At 38.5% G+C, this 12850-nt stretch overlaps 2 protein-coding genes across 3 annotated transcripts; one reads left to right on the top strand and one right to left on the bottom strand.

Moving 5' to 3' along the window:
* The first annotated feature begins 331 nt into the window (after positions 1 to 331).
* On the top strand, positions 332 to 5254 carry LOC113020678 (G-protein coupled receptor family C group 5 member C-like). Of its 2 annotated transcripts, XM_026164842.1 has the most exons (4): positions 332 to 1485; positions 2457 to 3433; positions 4700 to 4803; positions 4884 to 5254. In XM_026164842.1, exons 2-4 carry the CDS (start codon positions 2464 to 2466, stop codon positions 4950 to 4952), a joined length of 1143 nt encoding a protein of 380 aa, XP_026020627.1. In that variant the 5' UTR covers positions 332 to 1485; positions 2457 to 2463; the 3' UTR covers positions 4953 to 5254. The 2 variants fall into 2 exon arrangements, with proteins under 2 accessions (XP_026020627.1, XP_026020626.1); XM_026164841.1 differs by having other exon boundaries at positions 4700 to 5254.
* A 1051-nt stretch (positions 5255 to 6305) lies between these two features.
* ccdc137 (coiled-coil domain containing 137) lies at positions 6306 to 11716 on the bottom strand. The gene is made up of 6 exons (XM_026164839.1): positions 11538 to 11716; positions 11190 to 11335; positions 10887 to 11094; positions 9600 to 9682; positions 8354 to 8433; positions 6306 to 8257 (listed from the first exon to the last, which is right to left on the bottom strand). Exons 1-6 carry the CDS (start codon positions 11606 to 11608, stop codon positions 8057 to 8059), a joined length of 789 nt encoding a protein of 262 aa, XP_026020624.1. The 5' UTR covers positions 11609 to 11716; the 3' UTR covers positions 6306 to 8056.
* Positions 11717 to 12850: the final 1134 nt, after the last annotated feature.

Raw genomic sequence — 12850 nt, 5'->3', positions numbered from 1 at the left:
TAAAGTATTCTGATTCTAATTTCTTATGTTACAGCTCATCCAGTTGTGTTTCTTTTATCTGAAAAACTTCACACCTCTACTGTCAACCAATAATTGTGAACATTTATTGCAGACTTCAGTTTTCTCCTGCTTTGATTATTGTAGCCGATTACGTCCTCCATAGTTTGTCTTCAATAGGTCCACCTTGGTACTTGCCAGTGAAGCCAGTGAGGAGACGCTTACTCTTATATTACACTGAATTAAAAAACAAAAACTTTATTACTTTTTAAAAATTTTTTTTGTAGTTTATTAAAATTAGAGGAGAAAGAGACTGCTTTTAAAAAAAGAGTGCAAAGAGAAACACAACATTGAAAACATGTTTAACCCCCTGACCCAAAATCATGTTTATGTTTTATAAATTGTCAGATCTGCAACCACTTGAAAACACAGACTATGGCATAAAACACCACTGAATAACTTTCAGGAATGGGGGGAAAAGTTACTGATGGAAGATAAAATAAAGCAGAGCTTTTTGAAAAACTGACAGTCTAAAAGCTTAAAATCAATTCCTTCACTAATGTGCTTATTTATCTTATGGTTTTTTAACTGACATGTCCTACTGTACAACGGATCAATAGAAAGATCTATTTTGTTGTGTAATCCAATTTGTTTGAAAAACACAGGACTCAGCCCAGCCTTGATGCCACCAGGTGGCTCTGCTTACCATACAGTCCCTCCTGTAACTGTAACTGCTCTAAAGTAGCCTAGACATTTGGGCAATAATAATGCTATATTTCAGAAATTTGATATGCAGTATTGGATTTAATCATCTGAACCAAAATACGAATGTGAGTCATTATATTCCACAATAGGAGCGCAAAATAGGCAACTGTAAACGCTGCTGTATGCGCAGGAGCTGAGTATTTCAAGGCTAATCTCAAAATTGACCTAATTACAAAACCTGTTAAAGTCATCGATGATCGGCGTGTTTGCATGGGTCATACCACTTCGCATAGCCTGTATACATGAGTGCTCCCTTTGTTTGGATATAAGCTGCCTGAAATAAATAAGTAGGCCGGGTGCTAATCTCAAAGAATATGCAAAGCTGTAGATACCAGAGGCTGGGGAAGGAGCAGGGTGGTTTGAGGTTAGTCGTTAGAGAACTTTTACAGAATATTAATAACAACTAAAAGAAGCAACTACTTCATTGGGACTACCTGTGAGGTCACTATAAGATGCCTGAATAAAAGAGGAGTGGCCGATGGAGGTCCGTTTCTGATCCCGCCCGAAAAAAAAACAAAACAAAAGTCAACACCTGACGCACAGAAATTATTGGTCGAATCATCAAGAAGTGTTGTAAAAATGGAGATGAACTACTACCACCAATAAAAAATCAACTCGTTCGTGCAAGGGAAGTTCCTTTTCGGAGGTCAGTAATCTTTATCGGACTGAATCTACCTGTTACCTGTTGGAGAGGCTAGCGGAACAGCTCTCATTGCAATCCTGGTAAGAGACTCGTGTTATTACGCAAAGACTCCTGATTGAACCTGTTTGTCTTTTATTTTTATAACATCATAACTGTCTCCCCCTCTAAGTCTCTCCGATTCTGTTATATAAATAATCATAAACAACTTGTTGTCCTTTAAACAGCATGTCCTGTTTTTGTGGTTAGTTAACTAAGCTAACTCACTGGGTGTAATATAATTATTAAATAAGCAGCAGGACGATGTTCTCATCCCACACAGGCACCTTTATCTGAAATCTTCACAGTCAGAAAGTTCGCATAAAAAGCATATTCATTTTTGAATGTCGTGTCCTTTAATTATTATATTACAGTTACAGTCAGAAGAAGAGAATAAACAATAATTAAGTTGCCGTTCAATTATAAGTGGTTTAAAATGTACACCTACAACTATACATTCTGCTATTAAAATACATATGATTCCTGAATGACACCTGTGTGCGTACTGGAACAGGGATACTGTGTGGAAATACTCATTAGGTGTCATGGTAAAATGCTGAAATGCTGAAATGCTGAAATGCTGCTTTTCCTAATTAGCTGGTCTTAGGAGGCTATAGAGTGAGCGGTGACTAAAGCTCTGTGTAGAATGACTCAGTTTTGTAATTACAGCCAGGGAATGCAGTACATAATTCCAGGATTCTTTAGAGACCTGAATGAATATTTGAATTTACAGTAATTAGTATGGCACATTAAAACTCCATAAAATAGAAATGAGGTCATTTTCATATTGAAACTCCAGTGGAATGGCACAGCTGTATATGCATGGCACCATTTAACTTGCTCACACAGTAATATTACTGTGTGAGCAATATTAAACTATTACAGTAATATTACTTGCAATTTAAACCAATAGTTTGTTTTGTAATAATCAGGGATGTTATTAATGAAATCTGTAACTACAACATTAACATGTATGTTGAAGTAATCAAATTATTTTTGTTTCTTTTTTTTGCAGTGAAGCGATGGACCCAACTAGTGCTCCAAAAGGATGTGGTGGTGATGTGAGCTCCATATATTATAATCTGTGTGACCTGACAGCAGTATGGGGCATCGTAGTGGAAGCTGTTGCTGCTGTTGGTGTGCTGACTGCCTTTATCTTGTTCGTCATGCTCATGGCTAGCTTACCGTTTGTGACAGACAAGAAGAGAAAGGGTATGGTGGGCCTGCAGGCCAGCATTTTAGTTTTCACACTGGGTCTGTTTGGACTTAGTTTTGCCTTTATTGTGGAGCAGTATTCTACTACCTGTGCTGCACGGAGGTACCTGTTTGGAGTACTGTTCTCAGGCTGTCTGGCCTGCCTGGTGATGCATGGGCTGTGGCTTGCCCTGCTGCAAAGGGGAGGCCAGGGGCCCAGGAGCTGGATGTTATGGCTGGGAGCCCTGGCTCTCTGGCTTGTCGAGGTGATCATCAACACCGAGTGGCTTGTCATTACTGTGGCCAGGAGCCCACTCAGAGGTCTCGGTGTTCCTGACCTGGCCTGCAGCTTTGTCAGCCGGGACTTTGTGATGGCTCTTATATATGTAATGGTTCTGATAGCAGCTGTGGTGCTAACGTCTGTGCCCTCACTAACACACAAGCAAAAGCACTGGCGCCGAGATGGAGCCTTTATCCTGGTCACAGGAGTCCTCACTTTGGCACTTTGGATAGCTTGGATTGTCATGTACATCTATGGGAACCGAGCAGTTGATAATTCCAGCTGGGACGATCCGACTATGGCTATAGCCGTGGTGTCAAATGCCTGGGTGTTCCTCTTGTTCTATGCAATTCCAGAAATCTGTTTATTGACCCAGGAGGACCCAAACAAGGAACAACCCGATGGGGAAGAAGTCTATCCTGCTAGAAGCCTGGTTTACGACAACATTCTGAAGGAGCCACAGCCCACCCCGCAGCATGTCTACGTAGAAAATAAAGCCTTTTCTATGGATGAACCAGGTACAGCATAACACATTATGGTCAGCCATTAACTTCACAGTTCAGCAGTTTAATACTGTTTAGGTGGGTACAGAATCATTAGAATTAATACATTTTATTAAGTAGTAATTAAGTAATCAATAGGAATTAATTTCTAAATTTTATTGAGACACGTTTGGATTATTCCAAACTGATAACAAGCACTGCGTGGTATATTACATAATGCATCAGTGTAGCAAATGAAGACCCACACTGGCTACAGTACACCTTCTCCAGTTTACTGTTTTGTAATTTTGAAAATTGCTGTTTTTGTATACCACTTTCCTATTTATCCACAACCCACATTATCAGCACAAAGCATATTGCCATTGCGAAGAACCACTGCATTGCAATATGAAGTCTGTTGCTCGCAAACCTTACATTCTCAACACACTAAATATTGAGATCAATGATCAGGTTTAACTGTTGGACCCCAACTGGTATCAGCCGATACCAATACAGGATACATTATACTGTTATCATTTAAAGTATGTGGCACATAGTACAGATTGCTTCAATGTTAGGAAATATCTAGGGTGTGTGTGGTGCCTAATTTTCCCAAGTAATGCTGAATATATTGATTCTTCTCTTCACTGTACAATTTCAAACAGCAGATGTATTAAATTGTGCCATTTCAGTTGTTAATAATGGTTTAATAATGGTTTTTAGGTTTAAGTCTTGAGCCACCTCATATGACTGTACAAACATACATGCCAAGACAGTATGTTAGCCAAGTAGCAAAGTTCTAACGAGTTTGAAGGAGAATGTTTTGGATCACCATCTTTATTCTTTAACAAAGGCTGGATTCTCTTAGGCAAACGTTCTTGTCATTTTCTGGCCCAAACCCAAACTGCTTCAGTAATGTTGAGGCTCAGACCACAATATTACTGAAATATATAATGTCCCATTCTGTATTTTTCTATCCACGTCAATGCCAGTTTGAATGTAGCAAATTTCGTTACATACAAGCACATACACATATATGCTTATACCATGCTGAGATATGCAAAACCTCTGGCTAAAGGCACTTTGGGCATCAATTTGTTTATTTAAAAAAAAAAAAACAAAACTTCAGAAAGAATGGACAACTGATGCTCAACATCACTTGGACAATTTTAAGAAAGTGTAGCTCCTTGGAAGCGCAATAATTTTAAAAAATTGGGAGTGGCTCTAGGTTTTTGCAACAGATTGCACACAGACAACAAAATGAATCCAGTAATGACTGTAAAATAACATTTTTTATGACAGAATCCACAAATCCAACGTCTCCATATGGGGTTTACAATGGTCAGGCACGAAGTTGTTTATACCAGCCCACTGAAATAGCCTTGATTGCCAAAGGTCTGACAAGGGTGAGTGCTATTTTTAATCACGAAACATCCCGTCTTTATGACATCACATGTGAAAATAATCCATATGTGTATTTTCACAGAAGGACCAAGACTCAATGATACTTCGAACCACACCTGGCCCTTTGAATATGGGGAGCTGCAGCTCCTAGTCGTGCTCAGTGGATTCCTAAACATCTTCAGGACTATCACAAGTTAGCAGCCCAAGCCGAGCACATTGCACTGAGCTTTTCCATCTCAGAGCTCCAAGAATCAGATATTTTATATCTCTGTTTTCTCTTAAGCAATAACAGAGTGAAAGTCCAGTAATATTCAGTATATGACTGCTTAGTTTCCATTAATGCTTATGCAATGCTTGCTCTATGTACATCAAAACCACACATTATTATAATGATGCAAACCACACTGGGCTTACAGAGGAAAGATTATATAGTGAAATACAACAAATACAAGATATGTGTGTATATATATCATCTGTGTATATATATATATATATATATATATATATATATATGACAGATGATATATATACACACATATATATAAACAAATTCTAACACGTTCACACATATATGTGTGTGTGTGTATGCGTTAGAATTTGTTCATGATCACCACAGTATAACATACTTAGTTGTAAATTTGTGTAACTATAATAATGTAATCATATGCAAAAATGTGGCTTTTAGCCATGAATGAAATAAATGTGAAGGTGTAAATTCTAAGGTGTCAGCCCTACAAATTTCAGTTAAATTCTCTGGCGTTTTGGATTGCAGAAAGAATCAACTAATAATGAAAGGTACTGGATGGTAAAAGAGGAAGTGTCATCATGTCAGCAGGATTGCTAAGTTTACTGCTTCAAATATTTACATATGTTTGCTTGATAAGCCTGGCCTGGCACCTAGCACGACATCCAGGGGTTGGCTCTGTGATGCCTGAGTTTGTAGTTCAGTAAGGGAGACCGCTGTGATAGTCAAGCTGATGTTGTTGTAATGCTGCTGAATCCAATCATCAATCGCTGTGGTAACAGATTAATATTGCGTACGTATTGCTGCGAAAATTTTCATCTACAACTGCTCTGACTCACAAGAGGTAGTCTGTCTTCTCTACATGACAAGCACAATTATTTTAATATAATTTATCTCGCTCACACACACTCACACGTCTTTAAAAGCTTCAGTCAGCAGTGGCTGCCTAGCAGCAGGCTTAAATGTCTCTCTCCCAATTACTCTTTCCCATCCTGTACTGTCAGCAGCCATGGGTACTTGATCGGAAGATAAATTGCTCACTAACAGGAAATCAGACAGCACTGAACAACAGAACACATAAGCAAATGATGTTTTCCTCTGTAATAACCTTCAGTATCACCTTCTTGATCTGGCTGAAAAAAACAAGCGTTGCATGATATCCAAAATGAAACACTGCATGTGGACATAAACAGAGCAGAATATTTCCAATGAAACTGCTCAAGTCTGGTTAGATTTCGTGCTTCCCAGCGGACCTTTGGATGGTTGGTAAAACATTTAATACAGAGAACTCACAATGTGTCACATTGCACTTGAAATATTTGACTATATAAATACGCTAACACGATTGAAGCTTTGTATATTACGTAATTCCGGGGTCAGTAAATTCAACTAAAAGAAGAAGAAGAAGGTAAAAAAAAAACCAGTATCTTAACATCCTAAGTGAAAAACAGCTGTAAAGCTCTGATAATGTGAACAGCTGTCCTGCACACAGGTGGAATATAACCAATGGCAAATGTGCTCAGCTCAAGGGAGTCGGTGCACCCAATCACCAGCAGCTGTCCCCACTTAATACATTTCCGTGTCACTGTGACAACCATCAGAGGACAAACATGGACTGAGGGTTTCACCAGTCAAGCTGATTAAATAGCAGTGATTGGACCCACGAACCAGATAAGAAGAATTCAGTATTGACACCATCTGGTCATATTATTCAGTTGATCACTATTGCATTATATTATCAATGTGGTTTTTTTCCTTAGATAGCATGCTTTGAAAGTTTTTGAACAAAGATTTGAATATGCGCAGTCTGTCTCATATGCAAATATTTAAACAATGGCTTCGTTCATGAGTGTAAAGCCTTCGAAGGATTACAAATATAAATAGCTGTGCCAGGCTCTAATAAATGCTGCACATTTAAAAAGGCTAATGGCTCATTTATCCCAAGACAGAGGCTATCACAGACGTACAAACAAAAAACAGCAGCTGCAAAGGACTTTAAAACCCAAGAACAGCTAAAAAGGTCTCATGAGGATATTTGTTTTTTCAGCTGGTGTTTCTGAACATCAGTGTGGATGACAATTCCAGATTTATCCAAATGCTCTGGAAAAAAACAGGGAATATGACAACAAACAGCAAACATCTGCTGAGGAGCATGGAAAAAATCAAAAACATCTAATAATAAATGACCTCATGGTTTCTCTCAACATGTTATTTACATTTTCTATATAAAATGCAGTCATTACCACTCAACCATTTAACAACAATATAAAATACTTCAATATATAATGTGGCACCAACAATGAGCAAGTTATGTCGGCTGTGTACAAGAGGAGTGCCATCTAGTGGGACCACTAAAAACAATCAGAGGATCATCTTTACTTTGAAATAACCTGATGGATGGATTTTACTGTCCATCACATGACGGACGACCTCAGAATTTGGTTATCTGAACATGCAAATGTGAAAAAACTGTAAATACAAATGATGAAATACGCAAGCGTTCCAAGGGTGATAAATGAGCATAGGCAAAATATCTCCATGTATTTTCCATCGGACTTGGGAAATGACTCTGCAGTGTTACAAAGCACTTTGAAAGCCGTTCACTCTTTTAAATTAACAACGTTGTGAAAGTGGCAGTGTTGTTTAGTGTACCTAAAGATAAAATGGAATTATACAGTGCCCTTAAAGTTTTCCCAACCAACCGCTTTACACAAGGAGCCACATCCACCCTTGCACACACAGACATTTGAATACTACACATTTTCCCCCTCTTTTAGACAGCGTGGGTGGGGGAGTGGTATGTTGCCAGTTTCATGAAAAGCAAACAGCCTGCTGTACCTGTTGAGCTACAGGAGCCTCCAACAGTGGCCTATGGATGCATAAAGTTCCTCCAGATATTAATCTCAAATGTGGCTAGCTCTCCATCTTATTTAGACAGTTTCTACAGATCACTGCTCAGCCCTGCTGCTGCCAGGAACACTGACTGCAGATGAGCTGAGTGAAAAGCGACATTAATGAAGGCTTTTGAGTTTTCTCATGCTTGCAGTCCTAGCTTCATACTGCTGCTGTTTCTGTTTCTTCAGCTGACGGTATGCCTCTACTGCTCGTTCCCGCTCCTCCTCCATGATTCTCTGTTTGGCCATGGAGGGCTTTGTAGTGGAGACTGCAGTATGGCCAAGAAGAGAGTTTAGGAGCAGCTCCTTTGATGCTTTCTGCACAATGAAATGGGGAAAAAAAGGAAATAGGATTTTATGAACCATCTGCATGGTTCGATGAGAGATCATGTGATCAATGCACGGTGTGATTACCTGAGATTTGACTTCAGCTTTCCTTGGTTTGGCACTCAAAGAGGGAGGGGCCATTGTAACCTCACCAAAAGGAACATCATCTACGAAACAAAAGCCATCATTTAACTACAGGGATTTTTTTAATGACCACTCACCGTTGCCATGTTAAGCTGCCTTAATTAAATACTTCTTGCCATTTTCCATGTTTGTATAGCCCAACAACTTTTAACCATAACACCTGATTTATACACTGGTCACTTTATTAGCTACACTGTCCTAATAACGGCTTAAACTCGTTTTGCTTTCAGCACTTCCTTAATTTATGGCACAGAGAATTTGGTGCGTACTAACATCACAGCATCGCGCAATTGGTGAAGATTTGTGGACTGCACATCCATAACATTTCCCGTTCCATTATGAGTCTATTATGAGTTATAAGGACTGTGGAGGCCATGCGAATACAGTGAACTCATTGTCATATTCAAGAAACCGGTTTGAGAGCTTTGTGAGCGATCATAGGATGCGTAGAATGTGATTATACATAGGTAGGCTATCCATCTATCTACACACACACTAATATTTGTTTTTGGACCAGTCTCTGTAAACCCCAGAGATGCAAATGCTCTTCCCACTTTCTGTGTAGGAAACAGTGTAGATTTATAAGGGCACAAACAGAAAAGATGAGCATAAACAGTAACTTTGTGGTTGATTTTTATGTCAACTGAAGGCATTAAACACTGCATCCATTGTGGCTTACACCAGGAACACATCATCTAATATACTTGAATTGGGTCCTTCCTTTAATTTCACGGGGAACTACAACTGAGGTGATTTGGTTCTGCGTCATTTGGTTTTACTCTGGCTCAGACTGACAAATTTTTAATGTTTGTTTTGTTCTAACAGCTGAATCTGGGATTACTTCAGATAGAGGTTTGAAATTTCCTCAGAGGGAAGTGATCAGGACAGTACTGCAAAAAAAAAAAATGCTTTACTGAAAGAATATCTCACAGCATGTCCTCCATCTGCACCCTTGTTTACCTAGTAGATGGTGTACTACGAAAAAAGAAATGCTACTGAAGCAAGTGCTGTGTCGAAGACCTTTAGTGTTTTAAATATGTCAAAAAGACCCAGACTTTCAAAGAAATGTTGAAAATAATATCTGGTAAATGCTACCTCTTGCTATTAGTACCAAACCGAGTGACAGTCAAAGACAGATCCCATCTAAAGAACAATGCACCACATGTCCTTGTAAAACCTTCATTCTTACCTATAAACATCTGTTCTTCCATCTTGTCCTCTTGTTTGTTCACCTTTTTCTGCTGTAGCTTCTGTAGCTTCATTTTACCATACCTGCCAATAGAAAATCAGTAGGCATTAAAAATGTAACACTTGACAGTCGGGCTGCAGTTATCGATTATTTTAGTAATCGAGTAATCTATTGATTGTTCAATCGATTAATTGGATAAGAAATACTTTTGTCTTATTAATGAGCAATAATAAATATTCAAAAGAGAAAAAACACAGGTCTTTCAAAATGAACTGTTCATTGGTTTCCATTTTAGAACTTGCAGTGTTTTAAAGTTTAGCTGCACACAACACCTGTCAGAAAAACAACAAACATAAACCCACTGACTGTATTTACATGTCAGATCAAATTTAATTTTTTGGAAAAAACAACAACATTTTCTTAAATGCAAAAATATGTAAAGACTCTAAAGCACTCTCTGGCAAAGCTTTATTTCTGGGATGAGGTAGTTCATGTTTATGAGTTTTTGTGCACGTGTGTCTGCCTGTTTAAGTATGAAGAAGTCAAGCGAAGAGCGAGTTTGTGTCTGTAAGGCTTTAAAGGAGAATGTGGTTGCTGCAATGAAGAGCATCAGGTAAATCAGCATTCTGAAGTTTGCCCTCTGCATTCACGCAAAGTTTCTGTGCTGCTGAAAACAGATGTTATAACGGTGTTATAGGTGGGCAACTCCAGGCCTCGAGGGCCAGTGTCCTGCAGGTTTTAGATGTGTCCTTGATCCAACACAGCTGATTCAAAGTGATATCTAAAACCTGCAGGAGACCAGCCCTCAAGGCCTGGAGTTGCCCACCCCTGCCTTAAACTCACCCCTGTTTGGTGCAGTTATTTCTTCTTTGTAAAATAGGACAGCTGCCCATTTCATATAACCTTTTATATAGCATTCTGTAAGCTGTATAATTTAAACACGGTATCAGGCAAAGTTAACAGTTCATCTGCATGTTTTAATAAAACTTCTGGAGGATTACTGCAGATTTTTTGCTGTACAACACAAATGGTGATGGATGGAGCAGCTACAAAGTTTGCTTTTCGTCATGTCATTAGTTTGTGGATCAAGAACTTTGATAAAAGATTTACACATTATTTCAATACTTTACTGTTATTCAATCCATGTCACGTATATAAAAATATCAGTGCCACAACACTAAAAAAGAAACCCAGCCACAAATCAGAATAAGTGAAGACAAGCTATGCCATGAAACCTACTAGATAAGGATGGGGTTTAGTGTAAAGTGTAGTGTAAAGTGTACTCACTCCTTCTTTTTATCAGATTTGCAGTGTGCAGGCCTCTCTTGTTCGCTTGCATCCATTTCGGGCTTCCTGTCTACTTGGTTTTTGGAGAGGAACATGACATGTTTTGTCTCACGCTCCATCCGCTGCACGTAAGCTTTCACGCTTTCCCGTTTGCCCCTCTTGAAATGTGGAACAGGTATGTCTCCATCTAGAAAATACTCTGATTTATCTTCAGGTGAGATGGGTAAAGACACAACACAGTCTTTATTAGTTATACACGACAGCCATGACACTAAAATGAATATTTATAAACTTTTTTTATACCCTTTTTCGGCTTTTTGACTTTTAGGGACCCAGTTTTCATTCTGTCCTTAGCCTTCATTATTTCTCGTAGTTTGAAGGGGATGTGTTGAATGTGGTCCACCTCTTTGGCTTTCTTGGGTTTACCATCTCTCTGGAGCTTGGCATTACTGAAATTTGGACACAATACAGACAGGAAAAAACAAAAAGCAAACATGTTTAGTTGCAGACACAAGTCCCCACTTAAAACTTTAACAAGTCCGGTTTAATCTGATCGCTCACAACTTGGGTTGGAGCCCGTATCAGCTAGCTTCTGTTGCTAACTAGCTTAACTAGCACATTTTCCATTACGTATTAGCTTCCTTATGGTACCTTTGACGTTGTCCAGGTTTTCCCGCTTGTTTCCCCGAATCGGGCACTTTATTTTTCTTATTCTTCACCATGCTACAATAATTAACATGAATGCATAACAAAGCAAAACAACACACGTGGAGCACTATGCTCAGACTTCAACCGAAACTCTACCGGTGGCACGTAGTAGAGGACAGACATCTCACTCCATTTCTTTTTCAGGTACCAAAACATGATTTGCAAGTTTGGCGTATTGAAACAGATTGAGAGATTCGTGATGAAACTCTTGCTTTGTAAAAAAAACCCAAACTGATTTAATCAAATTAAATATGTATTGTCAATTTTTTAAATCGCTGTAATCAATGAGACGTACAGTAATTTTATTGCAGAGTGACACACATGAGACATAAGACGATCTTTGGTCAAACCTGATTGGCTCAAGAGACGCTTCCTGTCAGAGCCCAGTCGTTGGTCACTCCATTCAACGACTCTGCTTCCTGCCACCGCTAGAGGGCATCATCCAGTAACTGTAGAAAACATAGGTCAAAATAATTTAAAGTCGTTCAGACAATTCGCTTTGTCTTTAAATAGGCGGGAATGGTGAATATCCCTCTCTCTCAGTGTAAAGAAGTTTAAATGGAAATTTAATCCCTGCAATATCTCAGTATAAGAAAAATAAGTGAGATTTCTACAATTAGTCTTAGTTTTTCTACATCATGAAGATGTAGCTACTTTTGATAAAAGAAAAATCTGCCAGCATGACGTTTTTGGGCTTAAATTAATATAAATAAACCGATAAATGTGTAAAATTACAAAAAAAATAAATTTAAAAAATTGTTCTGGTAGCTCATTACCCAGACTGTCCTGTAATTAAACTGCCTCTGGTAAGAGTAGATGTTACAATTAGGTGATAAATGTGGGCCCTTGGGGAAATTAACTGCCCACCCCTGATCTAGACCAAGCTCTTTATCATTTATGGTTTGAATCTACAAAGTCGTGCATATCATTTGTACAGCAGTCACATAACATGTAACAGTCACGCGGATCAATAAGTGGCTCTGTCCAGTAAACAATGTGAAGAGTAAACTCTACATTTCTTCATCAGAAATAAATACCATTTGATTGATCAGCTAGACAAAATACAAAAATACAAAGGAAAAAAGTCATGTGTTTCTTATAATGAACATAATAAACAAGCTTCAATGAAACAACCTTCAATTAAAATACCACAGCTGGCTCCTTAGTGTACTGTAGCTAGACAGGTTTGCTCTATTGAATATATCCACTAATCTCAGACATTTGAATCTTTTTTGTACAGGTGACATGAGGAGTTA

The sequence above is a fragment of the Astatotilapia calliptera genome, chromosome 4 (assembly GCF_900246225.1).
Source record: "Astatotilapia calliptera chromosome 4, fAstCal1.2, whole genome shotgun sequence".
Taxonomy (NCBI): domain Eukaryota; kingdom Metazoa; phylum Chordata; class Actinopteri; order Cichliformes; family Cichlidae; genus Astatotilapia; species Astatotilapia calliptera.
The sequence above is the reverse complement of the archived record's forward strand: the minus strand, read 5'-3'. Positions and strand labels throughout refer to the sequence as shown.

Excerpts from the sequence above, each read along its gene's own strand:
- LOC113020678 (XM_026164841.1), top strand. The coding sequence starts at position 2,464 with ATGGACCCAACTAGTGCTCCAAAAGGATGTGGTGGTGATGTGAGCTCC. Across the intron at positions 3,434-4,699 it reads CTTTTCTATGGATGAACCAG|AATCCACAAATCCAACGTCT; the intron begins GTACAGCATAAC and ends TTTTTATGACAG.
- ccdc137 (XM_026164839.1), bottom strand. The coding sequence starts at position 11,608 with ATGGTGAAGAATAAGAAAAATAAAGTGCCCGATTCGGGGAAACAAGCG. Across the intron at positions 11,336-11,537 it reads AAACCTGGACAACGTCAAAG|TAATGCCAAGCTCCAGAGAG; the intron begins GTACCATAAGGA and ends TCCAAATTTCAG. Across the intron at positions 8,258-8,353 it reads AAGCTGAAGTCAAATCTCAG|AAAGCATCAAAGGAGCTGCT; the intron begins GTAATCACACCG and ends TTCATTGTGCAG.